The sequence below is a fragment of the Juglans regia genome, chromosome 7, assembly GCF_001411555.2.
Source record: "Juglans regia cultivar Chandler chromosome 7, Walnut 2.0, whole genome shotgun sequence".
NCBI classification, from domain to species: Eukaryota; Viridiplantae; Streptophyta; class Magnoliopsida; order Fagales; family Juglandaceae; genus Juglans; species Juglans regia.
Window position 1 is genome coordinate 10,670,748 of NC_049907.1, and position 23,553 is coordinate 10,694,300.

General features: G+C 37.4%; 1 protein-coding gene across 2 annotated transcripts; it reads right to left on the reverse strand.

The window, feature by feature from the left end:
- Positions 1-153: 153 nt before the first annotated feature.
- LOC108989268 (protein TSS) lies at positions 154-23,281 on the reverse strand. Of its 2 annotated transcripts, XM_018962814.2 has the most exons (26): positions 22,976-23,281; positions 22,623-22,690; positions 22,452-22,513; positions 21,547-21,639; positions 20,176-20,248; positions 19,737-20,057; positions 19,157-19,224; positions 18,931-19,062; positions 18,090-18,131; positions 17,438-17,962; positions 17,171-17,328; positions 11,797-12,322; positions 11,666-11,728; positions 11,467-11,568; positions 10,806-11,123; positions 9,435-9,527; positions 9,227-9,328; positions 8,988-9,092; positions 8,635-8,768; positions 8,134-8,317; positions 5,775-5,906; positions 5,441-5,553; positions 4,593-4,680; positions 1,127-3,483; positions 764-839; positions 154-355 (listed from the first exon to the last, which is right to left on the reverse strand). In XM_018962814.2, the coding sequence occupies exons 2-24, from the start codon at positions 22,681-22,683 to the stop codon at positions 1,312-1,314; spliced, it is 5,667 nt and encodes a 1,888-aa protein (XP_018818359.1). In that variant the 5' UTR covers positions 22,684-22,690; positions 22,976-23,281; the 3' UTR covers positions 154-355; positions 764-839; positions 1,127-1,311. The 2 variants fall into 2 exon arrangements, with proteins under 2 accessions (XP_018818359.1, XP_018818360.1); XM_018962815.2 differs by lacking the exon at positions 764-839.
- Positions 23,282-23,553: the final 272 nt, after the last annotated feature.

Below are 23,553 nucleotides of genomic sequence, written 5' to 3' on the forward strand. Positions count from 1 at the left end.
GTGAGCCTTATATGAGTTTACTTCCATAAATTTCCACTTCAAAAGTTTGGATTTCTTTATTTTTGGGCAACATTGTTCATTGTTAAAAACGACAGAGGAACAGCTACAAGTCAACTTTAATAAGAAGACAGCTAAAAAGTGAATACCCAACCAAGCAAAAAAAATAATGAAGTCATATATGATTGAACCAAATTAATTATCAAGTTTATTTCCCATGGGAATGGAGGGGAAATTGAAAAAAACCAAGTCCGTAGATGTTGTGACCAATTTGTTAAAATTTCCTAACCATATAAGAACCAAAATTGTCACCTCAAAAGTTGATCCATTAAAGTCCATCAAATTCCCTATTGTAAACCTGCATATCGAACAAAACCATTGATTAGCCCAAGCAAACACGTTCAGTATAACAGAGAGGAAGGTCAATAGATTCTACTCTTGTACCAGTTTAAGTTTTTAACAAACCTTAACCCTATGGCACTCCAAATGACATGAATGAACTCCCAGTCTAGAATCTGACGTCACTAGGGACATTCTCCAGATAAAATGTGAGCAAAACTCAATGATCATTCAGTAGTATGACACATTTTCTAACACTTAATGGTCGTTTTAGAGATAGATCAACAAGAAATTAACTTCCACCACAAGAGAACACCTAGCCTACAAAGATTGTCTTCACTCCAATGAGGGCAAACATATTACTAGAAAATTGAATCATTTGCCAGAGGAGTAAAGGAATAGAGATTGTAAAGATTACAATACTTACATAGGGAAACCATCCTATATTCCTTCATCACCAATTTCCTTTTGCTGATTTAAGATTAACTCAAATAAAAGCACATCTGCAAGTTTTTCCAAGCATTAATATCATCTCTTAAAACAAATCTGACACTTCTTTTTACCCATCCAGCAGTTCGTGAATGGTAAAAGATTCGGGCCACTTAATTGTGCTTAAAGGATCCAACACGTGTGCGCACAAAAAAACAAAAAAAAAAAAAACAAAAGTCACGGATGATATTTATTCGTGAAGATAAAAGTGGTAACCAAGCAAAGTAGGCCACGACAGAGACGTTGTTTCCAAAGGATTTCAACTCAAAAAAAATGTTGATATGGAGAATAGAAAAGTCACCTGAATTTTTCCAAAAGGTGGTGCAATCAAGAACCGATGAGACAAGGCACTTCATGATTATAAGAGCCAGGATAATCCAAGACACCTTTTTCCCTTTCACGTAGCATAAATGAAGGTCTGTATCTTCTACTTTTTCTCTCAACAATCCTGCTATGCTTGACTGGTACAAAGAAGAAAAGACTGGGCTACGTAGCACTAGCTGTACAGTCATCTCTTGAAGGAAAGCTGGAAGACTTTGGGGTTTCGCTTCCCCTGAGTACTCTGTTATAAATAACTTTAAAAGACTGTGAGCCATATGGTCGACTGAGCAAACTTATTGGCATTCGAAGGGTCTGCTTTCGATTTCTTCTCCCCCTGATCAAAATACTAAAAGTTCTCTCTCCATCAATTTTCCTTTCATCATTGTTTCCAGCATATTCGTCTGAGCTACTGCTCACCTTTGTATTCTCACTACTGCTCAAAGTAGGTTCACTAAGAGCATTTTCGACGTTAGACAGATTTGGATGACCATTTTCCTTTGTATTCTCCAACCTTATCTCAGCTACTTCATCTGCATTATGTATTTCCTCTGATGGTAGAGGATTCACTTCTTTCCCTGCCTCCCCTACATTGTCAATTTCCACTGGCAGAATTGCTGAACTTGGGCTTCCAGATTCATCAGGCTGCAGTTTTGTCTCCAACTCAGGATCACAAATTGGCTCAACAACAGGTGGTGGGACAGAGAACACTGGATGGCATCCATGCCAAACTGTACCTGGAATAAACTCTGATACAGTTGGGTTCACATTACACTGCCATGTGAAATGAGTGGGATGAAAGGTACTACTCGTTACAGGAAATTTGCTGGTTGGAACTGCTTGGTTTTGAGTATAGGGAGGATACACAAAGGGCAATGGCTGCATCATGTTTGGGGTTGGTGGAGGTGATGGGTATGGGTGGTGAGGGGAGGAGCAGATAGGACTAACTGTGGATAGGACAGTTGCAGGCCCAGGGTGAACATTCATGTTTACTGGCCAAGGTGCAATAGCTGGAACAGCACCAGGACCTGAAGGAAGAGTAATATTCATGGCAAGCGGCGTAGGGCGTGCAATGACTGGCGAGGGATTGAAAGGAGCTGCTGATGCAGACAACTTCTTATTCGGAAATCCTCGAGGATCACTTGCATTCAGAATCAAGGGTTTCTCCTTCAAATCCTCTACTGCTTGCAATATTGAGTTTGAACTTTGGAGGATTTCAGTACTGATAGATGAATCCTTCCCACTCACATCCCTTTTCGGTGAACCAACAGAGTCTGGCACGCCATCAATCAATATGCTAGCCTCTACCACATCTTGAACCTCAACACTACCAGATTCAAGTCCTTCCACAATATCAGATGCTTTCAAAGAAGAGTTATTTTCGATTGTATCAGTTAACTGAGTGTCTTCCGGCTTCTCAGCAATTCCTATTTCCTCTTTCAAATGATCTGTAGAATTCAATATAGAATTCTTATTCCCTTCTGATATACTTTCAACCCCCATTTGGATGAGCTCATCGTTTCCTTTTACTTCATTAATTCCCTCTTCGTGTTTTCCAAAGCCAAGTTCCTGTTTATCTGAAAAATCACTTTGGGGCACCCAGACCTGAAATTTACCAATGGTGCCTGGTGGGGCCAATGCGACTTCCTTGTAGGAAGGAGATTTTCCAAGACCTACAATTGAATTTTTCACTGGACCAACATCATTTTGTGCAGAAGTCGGACAAGGTAATGGAGAACCTACTAGCTGCCCACTATTTCTAGGGGCATTTGTTGTAATACTTTTGGTAGATGAAGGAATTGACTTGACCCGGTATGTTACAGCTTTCACTATTCTCCGTCCAAATTTGGTAGCTTGGGCAGGGTTCACTGCTTGGTGATCTGTATAACTCCCATGAGAAATTGTCCGTTTCTTTAATAGGTAATACTTGGTATTCTTTTGAGTATTCTTAAATGGAAAATACTCCATATCAGTATCCACATTCTTTTTCTGATAACTATAGACCCTGCCAATACTGGCACGGCGCTGCTTCAGTCGCCGAACATGTGAGCCAGCCGATCTTGGCCTTTGAACTGGTTGCCATCCATCCTCTCCTTCAGCATGCATTTCAGAAAATATTTCATTGGCTATATTTGGATTTTCCTCTTCATTCTTTTGCACAACAAAATTTTGGGACTCAACAGGAATAGAGCTATTCTCTTGGTTATCATCTGCACTACCTTCTGTTTCAAGCATAGGTGTCTCTTCATCAGAAACTTCTTTTGAAACCTCTTTTGGGGTTTCTTTTGGAGATTCATCAGAACCTACGAGGCTTATATTTTGATAAGATTTTCCCTTCACCTGCAAAAGAACGTCAAATTTTTTATGATGTTCATTAGATTTGAGTACAGACATATATATGCAAGATTGCTGCATGTTTGCCGACATTATGAAAATTCAAAGACTCTCTCACGTGCAGACGGAGGTTAAAATACAGGTTAGTCAGTCTGCCCAATAAATTTTCTCCTCAATCTATGATCCATCATGGCTTTCCCATTTTGAATACAACTTCAATATATATTGCAGCTCATTTAATCTAGACTGAAACATTCATGTCGTTATCTTTTTTTAGTAAAAGGGGAAAATTCTAGATATGTTTCGAAGAAAAGAATGTCTGATATGTTTGAAAGAAAAGAATGTCTCTTTGTGTTGGAAAATGCTGCCCCTCACATATGTTTGAAAGAAAAGAATGCATCTTTGTGGAGAAAAATGTTGCCCCTCACATATTTTGGATAAATAAAAGGAGAAGTTTTCCCCTTCAGTCAGAAGAGATGGTGCCAATTTGTGCAAGAGAATGCTCTCTCCTAAGTTATCCCTCCATAATACCAAGCAAACACATATCACAATACTTGAAGAGAAATACTACAGCCACAAAGATATCCCACAAAAATAAATCTACAATCTGACATAGTTTCATATGATACGTTATATCTACTTTACAATAAAAGTAGCTTTATAATCTAACGTATCACATCAAGCTACATTAGTTTGGAGGTTTACTTTTGTAGGATCTTTTTGTAACTAAAGCATTTCTCAAACTTAAAAGAGTTCATGGCCTGGTATAGTATAGTAGGGAACATTAATTTCGGGCTTCCAACCACTAATAAAATGTGATGGGTTTGACCAAATTTTATGGACATCATGAATATGGCTTTTTTGGTTAATTTCAGATCTTTATAATTGCTATATCCCTTTAATTGGTCTTATTTTTTCAATGAAAGACTACCAATGGCATGACAAACAACCAATTCCTGGAAAATACCCCAGCCCATTCACACCAGAACTTGGACAGTTAATTATACACTCGGTGTGAAAAGAAAAACAAGTTCACATTTATTCCAGATATAATTGGCTCAATAATTTGGTGGGTTTGAATTTATATTGACCAACCGTGATCTAACTCCACGTACCTTTGTAATATAGCTTCTCCTCTTTACTGCCCCATCTCTCCCTTTGGTGTCATCATTTGGATTGATGTAGTCAAGCAAATCCGACACACTGCCACATTTAAAAATAATCTCCATTAGTAACAAGGATATGAATTTAACAGGAAACACAATGCGTGATATGCCCGGCCTCTCTAGCACACAGCAGTCTAATGCAGTTGTACATTGGGGACAGCACAACAGGATTCTTTGGTTAAATATTCCAGTGCATCTTGACCAGATTAATATAAATCTCAACAGTCTTATCATGCACGGAAAGGCCACAAAGAGTAATGTACAGAAGAATTACATTCAACTCAATTTAAAATACTTGAGTCTGAATCATATATGGGGAAGCAACTGACTGTTAGACTAAACCAGTAAACTTGAAACTTGCTCCTACATGACCAGATTGCATTGGTCATGTAGCCAAAAGCATCACTAGCTTACACTCCGACCAGAGTAGCATCGGAGTCATTGCAAAGCAACATTGAAGCATGAAGCTGGGGAACAGGTCCCACTACATTTTCATGTTTACATTTCCAAAGCTAAGATTTTGTAACATCAATTAATATTTCAATAACTATTGGCCAATTAAGAAAGCAACTCGACAATAGCACTACATGAAAAATATAAGAATAGCTGCATAAAGCTCCATGTTATCAAGAAATCTGACAAATAGAATGCAACCCAATGGAGTGATTAGCCAATATACTTTTTTTATGAATATTTGGTGAAAAAAAAAGTACATATACTACAGTTGAAACTGCATGCATCAAAACTAAACAACAATTACATGAAGGTCTAAATTATGGAGGGCAAAGCTAACTTACCTTAGGTGGCCTTTGCTGGCTATGGATGCATCCGGCTTTCGAGTACCATTCCGTGCAGCTTCTTGCTGTTCAAGAGCCTTGGACTCAAAGTACTCAAGCCAAGCAGCAGCATCCTGAATGAATTTATTGCAATTTCTAAAATAACTATATGTATGAAAAGCTTAAATGGGCTTTAAAGAAATTAGAAAACATACTTACCAGAGAGAAAAGGAGGGAGAAGAAAAATTATATGGAATTATATAAATTCCAACAAAAACTCAATATGAACGGTGCTAATACCATTGCTTCTATTGTAGTAGTTATGACATGTGGCCATAATAGTCTACCAAAATACCTGAGTACGCAGGTCATCTGGGCCAAGCTTTGCTCGTAGAATTTGCAAGGTTGTTTGCTCATGCTGAACACTTAAAGGATATGCTTCCATCAATGACAGTGCTATTGCAATTGCATGGTAGCTTGCTGCTGTCTGTATGATTAACAGAAAAAGGGGCTACTTATAAGAAGTAAAATTTGAGTGTACAATGAAATTTAATTCAGAGGTTTAGTAAGCAATTAATCATTTGCAAGCATGTAAGAAATAACAAACTTTCTACCACCTAACTTCACAGATTAGTATTTCTCTCTTGCAATTAGGGTGAGTCACTTGAGTGCAATCTGCTACAAGTGATAGCCTAGTCCATCATGTCTATCAGTTTCTGTTGTTCAGTTACATAATTTTTAACAGCACCCCCAGCAGAAGGTGTTTGGCATCAGTTTGAGAACCAGAGAAATTTTTCTTCATTGACAAGAATTAAAAACAAAATCCTAGTTAGCCTCTTAGTTTTAGTGATAAATGACACAGTGTAATTGCTTCAGATTTTACTTGAAAAGATATCTGGATGGGCCACCCCCAAATGCAATAACAGTGTTGCCAGAAAATGCTAGTTCACGTGTTATATTTTATCTGGATTTTGAGAAATTTAATAGTTACTACTCCAAAATATTGAGGCATCAAATGAGTTTTCTCTTCTTTTAGAAAGAGCATCCCAACGTACCTAAGTGAATTGGGATACCTCTTTTATAAGGGGAGGCAAGGCACCAGCAACTATAACCCAAATGAAAGTCCGAAAACCTATGAGCAAATACCAGATTTTGCAATAATGATGATTACATATTCATTCAATCATTTCAATATATGTCTGGCCTATGACCTTTGTGTTTGATACTTTGAAAAGAAAACCCAATTTACAGCAGGAACTAGAACTGAATATCTAGCAACCCGACTGCATTTTACCAAATAGAATAACAGTTGTACCACATTCCATTGCACCTATACACAAAACAACAAAAGTCTCTTCTAGGGCTGGGCTCCAACTCCAACGTCGGAAGGCCCAACTCCAACCTCCAACTCCGACCACAGTCAAAGACCAAGTTGGGCTCCAACTCCGACTTCAATCGGAGTTGCCGGAGTTGGAGTCGAAGGTCGGAGTTTCAATCGGAGTTGAAGGAAAGAAGAAAAGCAAACAAAAAAAAGAAGAACAGAAAAGAAAATAGCATCTTTAACCTTGTACTGCATTGAAATAGTATTAACACATTCACAAACAAAAAATTTAAGAATCTTACAACATGATCCCCCAACAAAAGCCACAGCAGCAGACGAAGAAACAGAACATTTCACAAAAGTTTAACAAAGAACAACTCTCTGTTGTTCTTTTTCTTTCCTTAAAATTCTCCATTACATTTTATATACAAAGAAATCAACTAAAGAATTTGGAACCCTAAAAATCACATGTGAAAAATCGCAGCTTTCAAACAATAAAAGTACTGGAACACAGGGAAGCCATGGACGTACGTACTACTTGCTAGACTGACTTTTTTGAGGGAAATTTATTTTCCTTTCGCTTTTGAGCTAAGCTTTTGGAACATAGAGTGTGAAGAAAAAGAAAGCAACGAGAAGAGGGAAAAATTGCAGTTTTGGAATCTGATTATCGGCTGAGGAAATCCATGGGAGAAAGAACTACGGTTTTAAGATGAATATATAGGATGAGAAAACTCTCTCCTTTTCTTAAAAAAAATTTTGCAAAACAGTGTCTCAACCGTTAGGCCACTCAACTGCCTATTACTTATATTACAATATCAAAAAATATATTAAGTACGAATATCGGAGTCGGAGTTAGAAGGTTGGAGCCCATATCGGCTCCGACTCTGACTTTGACCATTTTTCCGTAGCAACTCCCATTCCAAACTCTAAGTGCTGGTTTGGTTACACAAAACCAAACTATCTCATATCATCTCATCTCATATAATCACTACAACTTTTCCAAACTCCCACACAAAATATAATAAACCATTCAACTTTTTCAAATCCCAAAACAAAAATATTTATATTATTCAACTTTCAACAAAACATCTCATCTCATCTCATTTGAACTGTGTAACCAAACGAGGTAAATTTTTGGACTCCACTAGAGTCGAGTCAGAGGTGTCAACCGAGTCGAAGTCCCTCCCCGTCCCCATCCCCATCCCCATCCCAGTCCCTCACCACCTGTCATAAAGGAGACTTATTGGGTAAAATATATGAAGGGAATAGGGGGAGGGAAGCCTACCAACACCTCTTTGGAGTATAATTGCAGTAGGATAGAAAACTATAAGGTATATATAGACTTGTATCATACTTTAGTACAGATCGAGAAAGAAAATAACCAAAACAAAACCTGAATATGGTCAGGGCCGAGTAGCCTTTGGTTACACTTCAGAGCTTTGTGGAGATATCTGAGGGCAACATGCACATTCCCGAGGCCTTCCTCCATCATAGCCACATTGATGTATGTTGCAGCAGTGTTTGGATGAGATGGACCGCACGTGAGATGTAGAAGATACAATGCCCGCTTTACATACCTGATCAACAACAATTATGGACTGTGTAGAGAAAACCACTATAACAGCTAGAGGCATGCTAATTACACAAGTCCAAACAGAAAATTTATACGATAGGAGTGTGCATAAAACATAACACAAACAATGACTATTCAAACAATTACTATAGTAGTAATCAGATGTAATTAGAATAAGAAAGAAACCAGACCAATAAGGTAACCATGAAACAAAACTGGAGTCAGATACTAGATCAAACCCTGAAAAGTAGTAACCATGAAATCCTATGAAAATTTCTACAGCCCTATTCATTAACTATCACATCAGACAAGAAAGCATACTTGAGAGCCAGCTCCGTGTGTTGAAGTCTGTAATAGAATACAGCAAGATCCCCATAACTCTTCATTGTATCTGGATGGTCAAGACCCAGCTCTCTCTCATTGATGTCCAAAGCTTTCTGTTGATAAACTGTAGCCTGTGATTGGGATAAATTAGTTAATTAACTTTCACTTGAAACCCTTATTAAAACACTGTTTTTATATTTCAGTTGTATGTGGTATACCAGCCTATAGTGCAGATTTATTATATGCATTTCCTAAGAATATTGTAACATTATTTTCGAATGATAACAACAACATTATACCATCACAGAGATGCCCCAGTAATACCAATACAAAAGGAAGCACAAATAGACCTGATTAAAATCTCCAGTGTGATACAAAACAACAGCAAGGAGGCTGTAAGCTCCTGCTGTCATCCGATGGTAGGGACCACAAACTGCTACCAGCTTCGCAAGAGCCTGCAAAACCACAAAAGTAAAGCAGCTAATATATGACAAAGACCAGCTGAAAGGGACAGAAAATCTGTTGAAGCCCTCATTACTAGATCATATGATGAAAGGATATCAAAGTCGTGATTTTGGAATCCTTATACCTTTGTCCCATAGACAACTGCATCCTCAAGTTTTCCCTTATCTAAAGCTGTTTTCGATGATTCTAGGAGTTGCCTCCCATCTGCTGATGAACAGGCTGCTTGCTGCAAAGAAACAGAAAATGCAGTCAAATACAAAATCTGGAGAAATAAAATCAATCTGGCACACAAAGAAAAGAACATGTGTCCATTATTCTGTCTACTCCATCACCTTATGCACTGGGACCAAACCGACAACATCTGATTTCCGAAATGGTTGTGGAGAGTCCATATCAAAATCCCTTGGAACCAGCTCTATACCAACCTGAAAGAGGGCGAAGGGACAAACAAGCTGTCACTGAGGCAGCATTGATCTTTCCTTGACGTCTATAACACCTATAATCTAAACATTACAAGTCATGAAAAACACTAGATATACCATCATAATACCAAATATTATGGTCTCTCATAGATCAAAATAAACCCACTAAGGATCTTGTTTAAAAAATCACTGCCTGACCTTCGGAGGCCTTCTCCAGGGCAGAAGCCCCAACTCCTCCCTTCCCAGCCGCTACTGTACATCAGTTACCGGTCAGTCGGCCTTTTTTCTGGGCTTTTTTTCAGTTTTTTGAGGAACCTTCAAGCCCAAATCTATGAAACTCCACACCAAACTGCCACATATGTGCCCTATTGGGAGGTCTCCAAGAGCCCCCCATGCCACCTCCCCAACTGATTTTTTGTCTTTTTTGTCAATTGTGTGGCTACCCCCGCCTTGTTCCGCCAAAAAAAACTGATTTTTTGTGTCCTTTTTGCTAGGAGCTTCATACTACTTTCACCTACAACGTGTGACTGAAGTTCAACAGCACCTTACTGCAGTCCATCTCTGCAATGTTTCAAAAATTGTCCTGATGGTGATCTTCTTGGCATTAGGCCAAGAAACATGGGAACAACTCGACGAGGCATTTACCTATTCATGTATTTTTATTTTCTCTGCTCTTTATTAGCTGCATTAAAGTGTTTGTTGAGGTTCCCCTCCCACACCATTGTAATTTTTACCTAATTTAATATACTTCTACCTTGCCCAAAAAAAAAAAAAAGTTCCCCTGTTGTGGTTTCCCCTAGTTTGATTGCCATATCAATTTTCTTCGCAATATATACACAACATACCAACTTATCAAACAAATATATACAAGCTACCCATTATAGAAAATTCTATGCGAAACCATTGCAATTACAAGAAAAAATAAAGTTAGGAAGGAAAAAGGGCACGCAATACATGAATCAAGGGAGACATCGCAACCTCTATATTACAAGGTACAAAAAAATAATGCAAAAAGCTATGAGATTAAGCAAGGATCATGAATATCATCCGTTTAGAGGACACATCCGACAATCCTGTATGCATCCAAAGCATTCAAAAAGGGTAAGCAGCAAAGTAGAGAGTAGAAGACAATGATTTATCACAAAATTTAATACAATGTAATCCAAAAGTCCGGAATAGTATGAATCTTTAAGAAACTAAAGAATGCAAATTCTTAGACAAAATATAATAGAATGCCAGCTATTCTCAAAAACATAGAATTTATGGTCTAGTATTAAATACCTTATGACATAGTCCACGTAGAATCGCAAATTTTCTAACATCTTTGTGGTTCAAGCTACTAAGATCCCATTCATATCGCTTCCTCAAGAAGACCTCCAGCCACCTCCACACAAGGGAATGGGCATTGCAAGATCTATTTGATTCCTCATTTTCTGGAACCCCAAGCATCATATTCAATGCAGCAGCTATTAATACTGCTATTTTCTCCGTGTTGTCAACAACAGCAATCACTGCCTGAAGAATGTGCTTAAACGCTCGCACAATCATCTCATGAATACAGAGTGACTGGACATGCGGCAGCTTTTCTGAAAGCTTGACCTGTAGAGAAAACAAAATGCACAAATTGTTAAATAAGGAAAAACACATACAATTAGCAGCTTAAGATTGAAGTTGGTAAAAGTTGGATGCAGCTATAATTGAAAAGAAAATATCATGCAAACAGAACAAGGAATGAGATTCAATTCTGATACATTACAATAATGACAGGTTAGTCAATATTGTTTCAACAGTCATTAATGTATCAGTAAGACATTAGTACAGTATATGACAAGGCACATCCTCTAGATTTATAAGACCTATTTTCAAAGTGAGATAAATCTCATTTAGGTGAAGATAATAAAACGGTAAAGAATCAAAGGCCTGAGTCAGAAAAAACACTTACTACATGTCCCAAAGACCGCATTCGAAGACCTCTGGTATGCATGAAATCAGTAAGAGTCCGACCATCAACTGGCGAGAGCTCCAGTGAGCCAAAATCTGCTACCTATGTCGCATGAAAAATTCAGGAGACAGGGTCACTGACTCACTATAACCATAATAATGTGCAGATGATTAGGAAAAAAATAGTATTCAGTAATTACCAGTTTAGGAAGAGCAACTTCAGTGTAATATTTCCGAGACAAGTCAATTAGTTCTGGCAAAGACTGTCAATCACATACTGTCAGTTAGTTCAAACTCTACCCTGCAAACAAGTAGGCAAACAAGAATTTACCTTGCAATGAAGACCAGTTTCTGATTCTTTTAGTCGAGTAAAGGCTGTTTCAGACAACATCCTCTTCATTGTAAGCTCATTTTCTTTCACATCACTCTCAAGCTGAGATTCTATCAGAGGCAAAATAGAACTTTTAACTTCCCCAATAACACCTTCTGGATGGGATATTGAGTTTTCAGACTGCACTTTCATATTGCTTCCATCTGATTTCTTCTTGTTGTTCTTAAGGTATCTGAGATTTGTCCCAAGCCCCTCAACCTTCATTTCCTTCTTTACACCAGATGGCTTCTTATCTTTTTCTGTATTTTTTTGGTCTCGCAAATGTTGTATCCAGCAGGCTCCAAGTTCCCACCGCACAACATGGTCCGATCCTATTTCCTCTTCCTCAAGCTTAGCAAGACTTTCTTCCAAGAGTCTCTCTACAGAAGCTTGGGAAGCACTAAGCTCTTCACGCTCCAAAGTTTGGACATGTGATACTGGTTTATTGGGCTCTGAAGGTGCTGTCTTGTGAAGAAGTAATCTCAAACTGAAAGGAACAAAGTCATATTTAAGGTCTGTCAGCATAGCCAAATGACTTGAAGAGGACCGCAAATTAACAAACCATGGCATCAGGGTAACAAATTAAGGTGGAATATATGAAACTGATAGCTCTCTAAAATTTGTATCTCATTTTTTTTTGTAAGTAAGAAAAGCTTTATTTAATGAAACTAGGCAAAGCCCATATACACAGAAAGTATACAAAAGAAGCATTTAATTACATTCTAGAAACTTGAAAAGAAAACAAAAACTCATGAGCATTTCCTCCCTTGAGGACAATAGCCGAGAACCACTGCAGCAAAGTACACAAACAATTTCCAGATATCCTCAACAGTTCTTTGTCGTTGAAGCACCGCTCTTTCCTTTCTATCCATAAACACCACATTATACACAAAGGGATCATCCTCCATGCTGCTGCCAACTGAGAGCTTCTGTGCTGCCTATTCCAGCATGCTATTGAATCTACCACTCTTATTGGCATAACCCAACTCAACCCAGCTCTACTAAGAACCCCAACCCATAACTCCCTAGCCACCTCACAATGTAAAAGTAAATGATCAATCGATTCGCCATTTTTCTTACACATGAAACACTACTCCACCACAACCATACCACGTTTCCTCAAATTGTCAATCGTCAAAATCTTCCCAAGTGCAGCTGTCCAAGTGAAAAAAGAAACTTTAGACGGCACAAACGCCCTCCAAATACTCTTCCATGGAAAAGGGAATTGCTGCTGGCCATGTAACACCTTATAATAAGATTTAACAGAAAATTTTTTGCTCCGTGTGTGTTTCCACAACATTCGATCCCTCACATTTCCTACTAAATTCAGAGAATACAAGAAACTGAAAAAATCTGCAATCTCATCAAGTTCTCAATCCTGTACATTTCTGATGAAAGTAACATCCCACTGCACAGTCCCATTAGCACAGCTCAACATCTCTGAGACAGCAGCTTGTTGATTTCCAGTCAAGCTGAAAGCAACCGGGAAGATAGAATGGAGGGCTCTCTCACCACACCATTCATCAAACCAAAAACGAATTCCTGAGCCCTCTCCAACCTCAAACTTAGTATGTTTTACAAAACTGTCCCACCCCTTTCTAATATATTTCCATAAACACACACCATAAGATCCCCTACCCTCCTTAGAACACCATCCCCCCAATCACCTCCATAGTTTCAATCAATAACCTCTCTCCACAACGAGTCCCCTTCTATTTGATACCTCCATAGCCACTTCCCTTACAATGCCTTATTAAAATTACTCAAGTTCCGCACCACCAGGCCTCCATTTGCAGTCGGACAGCACACCCTATGCCAACTCACAAGGTGGAATTTATTCTCCTCTCCCATGCCACCCCATAAGAATGCTCTAAACAACTTCTCAATCCGGTTTGTCACCCCAACCGGTAAAGGGAATAATGAAAGATAATAAGTGGGAAGGTTGGAAAGGGTGCTTTTAATGAGGGTTAGTCTTCCCCCTTTCGATAAATAGACACTTCCAACCTAACAGTCTTTTCTCAACCTTTTCTACAACACCATCCCATATGTTCTTTACTCTGAACGATGCCCCCCAACAGAAGCCCAAGATATTTCATTGCAATAAAAGCAACTTTGCAGCCCAACAAACCCGCTAAAAGGTTAATATTCCTCACATCTCCCACTAGTACCAATTATGACTTGCCCAAATTCACCTTGAGGCCCGAGACAACTTCAAAGTACAATAAGATAGCCCTTAAAGCTTGAATCTGTCCACTGTCAGCATCACAAAAAATGAAAGTATCATCCACAAATAACAAATTGGAGATTGAAGTAGTACCATTGTTAATATTACCCACCGAAAAACCAGAGAGAAACCCCCCTACAGCAGCTTCCACCATACGACTCAATGCTTCCATCACTAAAACAAAAAGGAAAGGGGACAACGGATCCCCTTGTCTTAAACCCCTCAAACTCTGAAAAAAGCCAAAAGAGTTGTTATTAACTAAAACAGAGAACCGAGCGGTCGATATGCAATGTCTAACCCATCCACACCACTTATCCCCAAAGTCGCATCTTCTTAGCATATAGAAGAGAAAATCCTAGCACACGTGGTCGTATGCCTTTTCCATATCAAGATTGCAAAAAACCCCCGGAATACCAATCCTTATACGGCTATCCAAACACTCATTAGCAATCAGAACTGAGTCCAAAATTTGACATCCCATAACGAAAGCATTTTGAGGTTTGGAAATGATTTTATCCATCACCGTACTCATACGATTAGCTAACACCTTTAATATGATTTTATAGATCCCACCTATCAAATTAACAGCACGGAAATCCTTCAACTCATGAGCACCAGCTATCTTAGGGACTTCTCAAACTTCTAACAAGAATGGAAGTCCTGAAATACCCGCATAACATCTACTTTCACTATATCCCAACACTCTTGAAAAAAAGCCATGGAGAAGCCATCCAAGCCCGGAGCTTTATCTTTACACATTCCATTCACCACCTGATGCACCTCGTTTTCTTCAAAAGGCCTCTCCAACCAGCTACTGCACAGACCATCCAACTTAGGATGCCACTCCTCTGTCTCGGTTAGAAGATCTTCATAATACTGCACTATGTGATCTTGAATCTCATTAGGGGTGTGAAGCACGTTGGTACCGGAACGAAGTACCTCAATAGCGTTGTTGCGTCTATGTGAATTAGCCATCTTGGTTTTTTTTTATAAGTAAAAATATTGTCTATATCAAAAGGAGAAACCAAGTACACTGAATGTATACAAGAAAACACATTGTTCAAAATGACCCAAGCCCATAAAAAGAACCCAAAATACACCAAACCTGACCCCAACCCCTTGTTTCCCATGGTACATCTATCCCTCTTTCAACCAAAGCACCATTGATTTTTGCCTCCAAGAAACTTCTTCCATCAACAAAACCTTCCCATTTACCGTCACTACCTCCTTCTTCCTCAACAATAACTCCTCATTTACCTCCCCCTCCTACAAAGCATGCAACTCATCCCAAAGCAGATTTTTCTTGACTTCAGTGTACCTAAAGACTTCATTATTCCACTTCTTTAAATCAAACTTTTAAGCTTTAAGTTTGTTAAGATATAAAATAAATAATAAAATCTACATTTTCCCATCAGCTTAAACTTTTGGGACAAATTGTGATTTCACATGGTATCATAGCTATGTTAACCTATGACTGATTATGGGCTCATGCGACCTACCCACGATGATGGTACCGAAAATACCGGCCCACACGTGAGGGGGGCGTGTTGAGAAGTCTCAGACTACTTAGGGACAAACTCATCCTGGGTTTTATAAGGAGTTACCTCACTTCTCCTATTAGGCCTTTTATGGGGAGAAATTGGTGTTTCTATATGGTATCAGAGCAGAGTTCCTGAATTCGAATCCTAACTCTACACTCTACTCCATTTAATTAAATATTTCACGTGTTGGGCTACCCATTAAGAGGGAGTCTGGCCCACACGTGAGGATGAGTCTTAAGATATAAAATAAATAATAAAATCTACATCTTCCCATCAATTTAAACTTTTGGGACAAATTGTGATTTTACAAAATTTACCTGCCAAAATAAAGCTAGGAGTTCCAGAAAAGGAGTACAATACCCACCAGTTTCTAACCTTCTCTACAACTCCATCAACTGCAAACCACATATTCTCGAATTTAAAATAATGCCTACCCCCAAGTAAGCCACAGCAATCAAGCAAAATGGGCTAATGATCAGAACTAAAACGGGGCAACCTCTTCTGACATAAATCCGGATAGTGAGTCTCTCACGAAGGAGAGACCATAAATCTATCCAACCTTGACCCCCCTCTACTATTAGACTAAGTATAAACCCCTCCTGCCCAAGGAAGATCCACAAGATTCAAATCAAAAATCAGCTCCAAAAACTCTTCCATAGCAACAGATAAAGTAGTTGCACCCGCCCTCTCATTGGGAAACCGAACGATATTAAAGTCCCCACACAAGCACCAAGGCACATCCTACAAATGAAACAAACCCGCCAACTCCCAATGCGTTCCTCTACTAACTCCACCACCCTCTTATCCCACATCAAAAACACACATCCTGAAGCACCCAATAAAGCAAGACAACTCCACCCCACAACAATTTGTATCTCATGAACCAGGGGATTCATTTTTTTTTATCTTCTAATAAATTATTTACTCAACCATAGACAGATGGATAGGGGGGAGAGAGAGAATATGCATATATATTAAACATGCATCAAAATCAAAATAAATCATGATGTAAAATGTGCTGAAGGGATGTAAGAGTTGATACTTCTATATAATGCAAGAGTTGATAATAAATAACAACAAAGTATCCCGGGGCCTTAGTAGCAAGCACCACACACATGCAGCATCAAGTAACCTACCCATGTGATGATTTCCATTTCAGGGAATCTAATGGCAGGAAAGAAGCCTAGTTTTAATCTTTCAAGAAATTTCCTTACAAGAAAACTAGATTATAGTTCGATCCAATGCTCTATCATTTGTACAAATAAGTAACATCAAGGTCTTGGATAGATCCTAATTCATCTTTGAATCTGTCACAATGTTTAGTAAAATGAGACCTCCAACCTTAAAACAATTATCTGAAATGCTCCACCTGTTATTCATGACACTAATTGACGGAAATGGTTAGATCCATTTAGTAAATATTGTGTTTCTAAGAAGGATTAAATTGACCTATCAAAAACTTGACAACTGAAATGACCAACACTATTTTTCTACTAAATCGATATTTTCAATTTAAAATGAAATAGAAAGAATCTCCACTAATCGAAACATTCTAAGGGTAAATAAGTACCTATTAATATTGAGGGCATTAGCACCTCCTTCAGGCTGATCAAGGAGTTCAATGCTTTGAGATGGATTACTGGCCTTGTCATTCTCTCTCCGTGCAACTTTTACTACAGCGGTGTAGCCACAATATCTTACATTAACAACACCTAGAGTGGCAATGTCCTGCACTCAAATGCAACACATTTTTCAACCATCATAGCAGAAACAACCTAAATAGTACCAATTTTACAAAGCATCATTAATCAATCACTATTTTCAGAAAGTATCTTACATGGGCAGCAGTATTTTCATCAGCAGTGATCCCTTTCAATAGGTTTCTTTCTACTAGATTCTTTTGATCCAGTCCAGTTGCTTGAATTCCATCAATTTTAGTATCTACCTTACAGCATGCATTAGAAGCATCTTTCATGACCACGGTGCTCAAATCTCCTACTCTATCATTGTAGAGAATTTGACCATCAGAAACGGAACAATTTAATATCGGCTGTTCCATTACAAGCTGGATGGCTTTGATGGCTCTGAAAATGGCAACATCAACGAATAGACTGTGAAGAAGGAATGCCTTCCTATCTCGAACCTGCCTTTCCTCTGCCGTCTTGCAAGGCATGGATGCAAGCAACATAAACTCATTAGCCCAAGGAATAAGATCACTTTTTCCATCTATTCCTAGACCACCTCCATTTCCTCCCCAACTTTCATCTTCCACTGGCAGGGGAGGAAAAACTGAGGGTAATTGTGCTGCAACAGGAGGAACCAACCATGTGTTGGCTCTGAAGCCATAAGGAAGATTCCCAAACTGCATATAGTAGAAGAAAAATAGTTACCAAACACAAGATCTACAGGTTGAAAGAAGTATTAGACCTGACAATGTCAGTCAAAGCAAGTACGAAACAGGAAATAAATTTCACCACTACAATTGTTACCTTGTTACGTTCTGAAAATGCTTTCATGAGATCATTGTAAGCCTGTAAATATGAGAAACAATATCAAAAACAAAGAGTGAACTGAATAATTGCAAGTTGAAGAATAGACTATCTTAGGCGAAATTCTGTGTTATGGAAATAAGAAACATACAAAACAAAATATGAAGTCAACATTCTTTTGGGATTAAATCATGCAAATTCCTGTAATGAGTTCAACACCACCCTAGACTTTCATTTTAGAAAAAGCAATGCCTGTCATCATGATTAATTAAAACTATGCAAATAATTTGATCTTTCTTATTTAGGCACTAATAAATGAAATTTCAAGAAAAATATACTTAAGAATAAGGCAAAAGAGACAAACCCTCTGGTTTGAGGAGAATACACAGTAGGGCAAATCAAGAATGTTGGAATAGCACAAAACCAAAATTAAAAAAAAAAATAGAAATAGACAAACCAAGGCCTGTTTCAGGCCATAAATGGCTTGGTTGAACACAGGTTTTTCAGAAATCTACACCCAACATCTTGCATGTTTGTCTCAAAGTTACATTGATGGCAGAATATATTAAATTGAAATTTAACAACAAGATCTAATTGAAATCTTAGTTATATTTTCAAGATCCATTTTTACTTCTATATAGCAATGCAGTTTAAACATTATCAAACTGAAAAGATACAAGTTAAACCGAACTAACATAAACAATTATTAAAATCGAGTGTTTGCCCCAAATTGAAATTATCCTTTTTTCATGGGCAATAAAAAATGGTATTGATGAACAATGGGCATAGTCCACGTGCGTAGAGGGGTATACATGAGAGAGCACCTAATGAAGAAACTAACATTATCAAAAGCTCTACTAAGTTGTCGCAACAGATCAACAAGGTTGTGACAAAGGATTCGCTGCTTTCCAAAGCTAGAGAATCCCTTTCTGCAAGCTTCCACATGAACCACCTTCCCATTGCAAAGCTTCACCTGATTGATCACAAGACAGCTCCTCAATGTTTTCAAATTAACAGGAACGAATTTTGAATGAATGAGTATGGAATTGTGTCCAGGAAGGCCTTACATCTAGGGAGAACAGATGATCATCCGCTGAAATGTCATTGAAATGTCGACTTATTGCTCTCCTTATAACTGCAACATTAATGGCAAATCCACCATTGTTAACAAAAGCTTAGATTGAGAAATACTTTACTCGTCACTCTCTTGTTCCTTATGACAAAACCAAGCACTGCTGTCTCGATTTTTAGCAATGCCCAGGAAACAAAACGGTAAAACAAATCAGTAAACGAAAAAAATTACTTTTGGTACAATGTTCGTGAAATTTGTGTCAAGCAACGAATTTCATTTAAAAGCAACTAACATTTTCTTGAACAACTTCATTTTCCATTCCGGACTAAAATATAACCTTAAATTTCCCTTTTTTCTCGGGAAAGCGAGAGACAAGATAAGAAAATCCTGAACAGTGGCCAAGAAACTAAACCACGATAATAATCAAATATAAGAACAAAAATCCAAACGTACAGCCTATTATACAAACATGTAGTACAGAAATACATAAATACACAAATCCAAACAAAACACAGATGTAAGCGTGGGAGTTTGCATATTGCGTATATACAGAGAGAGAGAGAGAGAGAGAGTACACTGTAGAGGAGGAGTGAGATGGGAGAGAGAGAAGAAGTCGTAGAAGGTTCCGAGCTTGGGGCACGAGTGGGTTATATCTCCTTCCCCCTCCATTGCCAGGTCCTGCTTGACAGCAGTCCCTTGAGCCTTGCTGCTGCCACCAGGGATGGCGGTGGTGGATTTCTTAGCGGCGGCCTTATCCTGCGCACCCGACGCATTCTTACTAGCCTCGGACTTGGAACAGTCCTTGGTCGTTGATGACGAGCCAAAGCTGGTCGTGCAGGCGACGATGTCCAGCAACCTTCTAACGTGCGCCACCGCGCGTACTTCATCGTACTCCTCTGCAAGTGCAACAACGTCAACATGCCCACCGTGAGACTGACGGAACACCGTTAAGTATTTTCTAGACGGTTTGTAGACGGCGTTCTTTCAAGGTGTAAAAAGTAGCTAATTAATTACCTTCCACCAAAGTCAGGAGGTAGGGCTTCAGTGCGGAAACGTCCACTGTGTCTTTCAAACGTGGCCCTCTTACCTGTGAAAGCTCAAGTGCATAATACCCAAATTACCCCTACGACTAATATTATTCTAGTGAACTATTTTACAATAATATGACACATTATAGAATTATAATTATTTGATAAATTTTATATACTATGTTAATATATAGTATTATCAGAAAATTTTTTAATTTATAGTTTTAGAAAATAAAATTATTCTAAAGATTGATAGCTGAACACAATGCGATAAAAATAAAAAAAAATAAAAAATGTAGTATATAACATAATTCTAATTTATTTCGAAGACAAGAGTTTATATGAACAATGACGTTAAAAACTATATATATCGACATCTCAGTTTTATCTTATTATGTTAATATAATATTATCTATTACTCCTTGAGTTATTTTTAAAAAATAAAAAATAAAATTGGCTTAAGGGTAACTATTGAATTGTTATTGAACAGTGAAGCTTTTCAACAAATTTTTTTACCCATTCTCATTATCTTGATATAAAAAATGAAATAATATATATATATTCTTTTTATCCAAACCACCTTATAATTTTCATATTACTAATAAATCAGCGTTTCCTTGGAAAGAAAAATCATATTACTATATATTTATCCATTCTAGTTGAAATTCCTAGTCATGAGATTTCCATTTAAAATAAAATTCTTCACAAACTATCGTAATATTTCTCTTAAAAAAAATAAATAGTTCGCATCTCAATAAAATATTTGACAATTCTTTTTTAATTTTTCGATTTAAATCGATTCAAAAAAAATTTTAAAATAATCAATAAAAAAAATGATAATTTTCAGTTTTTCCTTTTGTACATTTGTGTGATCTGTTTATCAACAAAATATGTCAGTGCTGCGTCTGAGCCTCTTCCCATCTCCAGGATGTCTTTATTCGGAGCCTTCAAAATAATAGATTTTTTTCATTATAAGAGGGAACGTTTCGCTCTGACTGCCACAGATCTTGTGCTCACGGCCTGCCAGCGTCACTTGCAATGCGCGCATCACGGCGTTGGAAGAGCATCTCAATCATCAGGACCACTTTGCATTTGGAGCCTTTTGATTTTCAATTTCATTACGTTTTAGCTACCAAATTCTCATACTTTTTTCAAACCAACAAAAGTCAAAAAAATAATAAACCAAACTGTATCCTTTGGCCAAACATGTCTTGTAAATTACAAAATCACATGAATTTTATCTCTTTCTTTTTTTCTTTTTTTTTTTTTTTACCTTAAAAACACAAAATGGGATTCATTTCTTTATCACCACAAATAAATAATAAACATAGGGGTGTTGGTGTTTCGGGTTTTTTACCTCGTGCGATAGTGAAAAATTGGTGATGTTACACGTCTCGGTGTTTACTGATAAAAGCCGACGAACATCAATTATCCTATCCGTCGATATTCCCTGCCAGACAGTAAAATTAGTATAAATTATGAAAAACAACAGTTATTTTCTAATTATTGCAAAAAAATTGTTGTGTTTTATGGTCAAATTAGGCAAACTTTCACAACATGTTGTTCATGCTTGCAAGTTGAGCCCTCTTCGGCTACTACCAACAAAAACAGATTTGGATGCTTTTGCTAAGACAAGGGAGTGATTTAATACCAGCAGCTGCCAATGGCCTCTGCAAGCATGGCTAAACCTTATCTCAAATGTTTAAGATGTTGGAAAATTATCAATGTTTCCATTAGACAAACGAGCAAATATACCTACCTATATTAAGAGACATACAAAGAGAGTATACCAATATATATATATATATATATATGAGTCGTGCTAGCGACTTATTACTGTATCAATTTACTAAGAAAAATTCTATTTGCAAGCAGACTGATTGACATATCAAATAATATAAAAACAAATTGTTTTATATTTTTATAATTACGCCTCGTCTCAAAATAAGCAACGTATAGTAAATTCGTTGATTGATAAATTAAATATAGTAAAAGAAAGTATACTCGATCATCATTCTTGCATCATATATTATATATAATTTTTTAATATTTGTTTTTCTTATCAAATATGTGATGTGTGAATGATGAGTAGAAGAACTCAATTAATTTTATAAGAATAAAATAAAATTAAAATTAAAAAAATATATATATAGCGAATAGTGCGTGAATGATGAGTAACAAAAATTCATTAAGAAAATTCAATTTGCAAAATTTGATGATATAACTAAGAGGAACTAGAGGCTGGACTGAAGAGGAACAAACCCTTAAAATGACACAAGTTTCGTCGGGAAGGTTTACAGTGATATCCATAACAACTGGAAGAACTGCAAAAATGACATATTCATGATATATCAGAAAAACCAGTAGAAAGACAATAACTTCAATCTCCAAACTTCATCCTGTTCATTTTATCCATAACAGATTCATACGTACCCTTCTCTTCTTTCTTCTTCTTCTCTCCTTTCGCCTTTCCACGATTGTTTCTGGGTGCCATTTTCAACCTGTGTTGGAACCTTATCAGTACACCAATGCTCAAAAAATTTATTCCTTGTCATATGCAAGCAATTACATGTTATTCCTTAAATTGAAGATTGTACAACGACCATTCCAATAACAAAGAACAAAGCTTAAAGCACAACCCAGAGAGCTTTTCTTCTTTGAGAAATGATTCGAATTTCTGGAACAAAGTAAGGTATCTACAAGAAAATAGCTCAAACGCTAAAAGGGAAAACTATATATATAAGAGGAAGTCTCTGTCAAGAGCTGTGGAGCTTTAGAATAATTACCAGATAGCAAAACAGAAAGTCTCAAGAGCTTTTATGTATTGAACAAGGGAGAGTAAAGGTTCCGAGGAAAAAGAAGCAATAGCTCAAGCAACTGAGCTACAACAAAACAATGTGGAAAATACAAAGCACAAACGTAAAAGCTGCAACTGATGGTTTTTCCGAGAGGTATAAGGGTTCAGCAGAGATTATCATGAAGAGGGCAAAGCCATTGAAGGGGTTTTGGAAACGGAGCTACCTATCTCATCCTCCGAAGGAAAGATTAAGAAAACGGGAGAGGAAGAGATATAGGGAGACGTGTGTGTGATAAGGAAGCAGAGGTGGAGATTTAACGACACGGCATTTTACGACAGTTTCTGGCGTATATGCAGAGTGATTATCATTTCGTGGGATATTATATTTTATTTTAATTCCACGACAATATATATATATATATATATATATATATATATATATGCTGAGAAAAAAAAAATATATTTATAATAAACAATATTATTTAATATTATTTGAATGACAAATGATAGGGTACTGTTCTTCACAACTCTTTTACAATTGTCTTACTTGACATAATAAAATATATA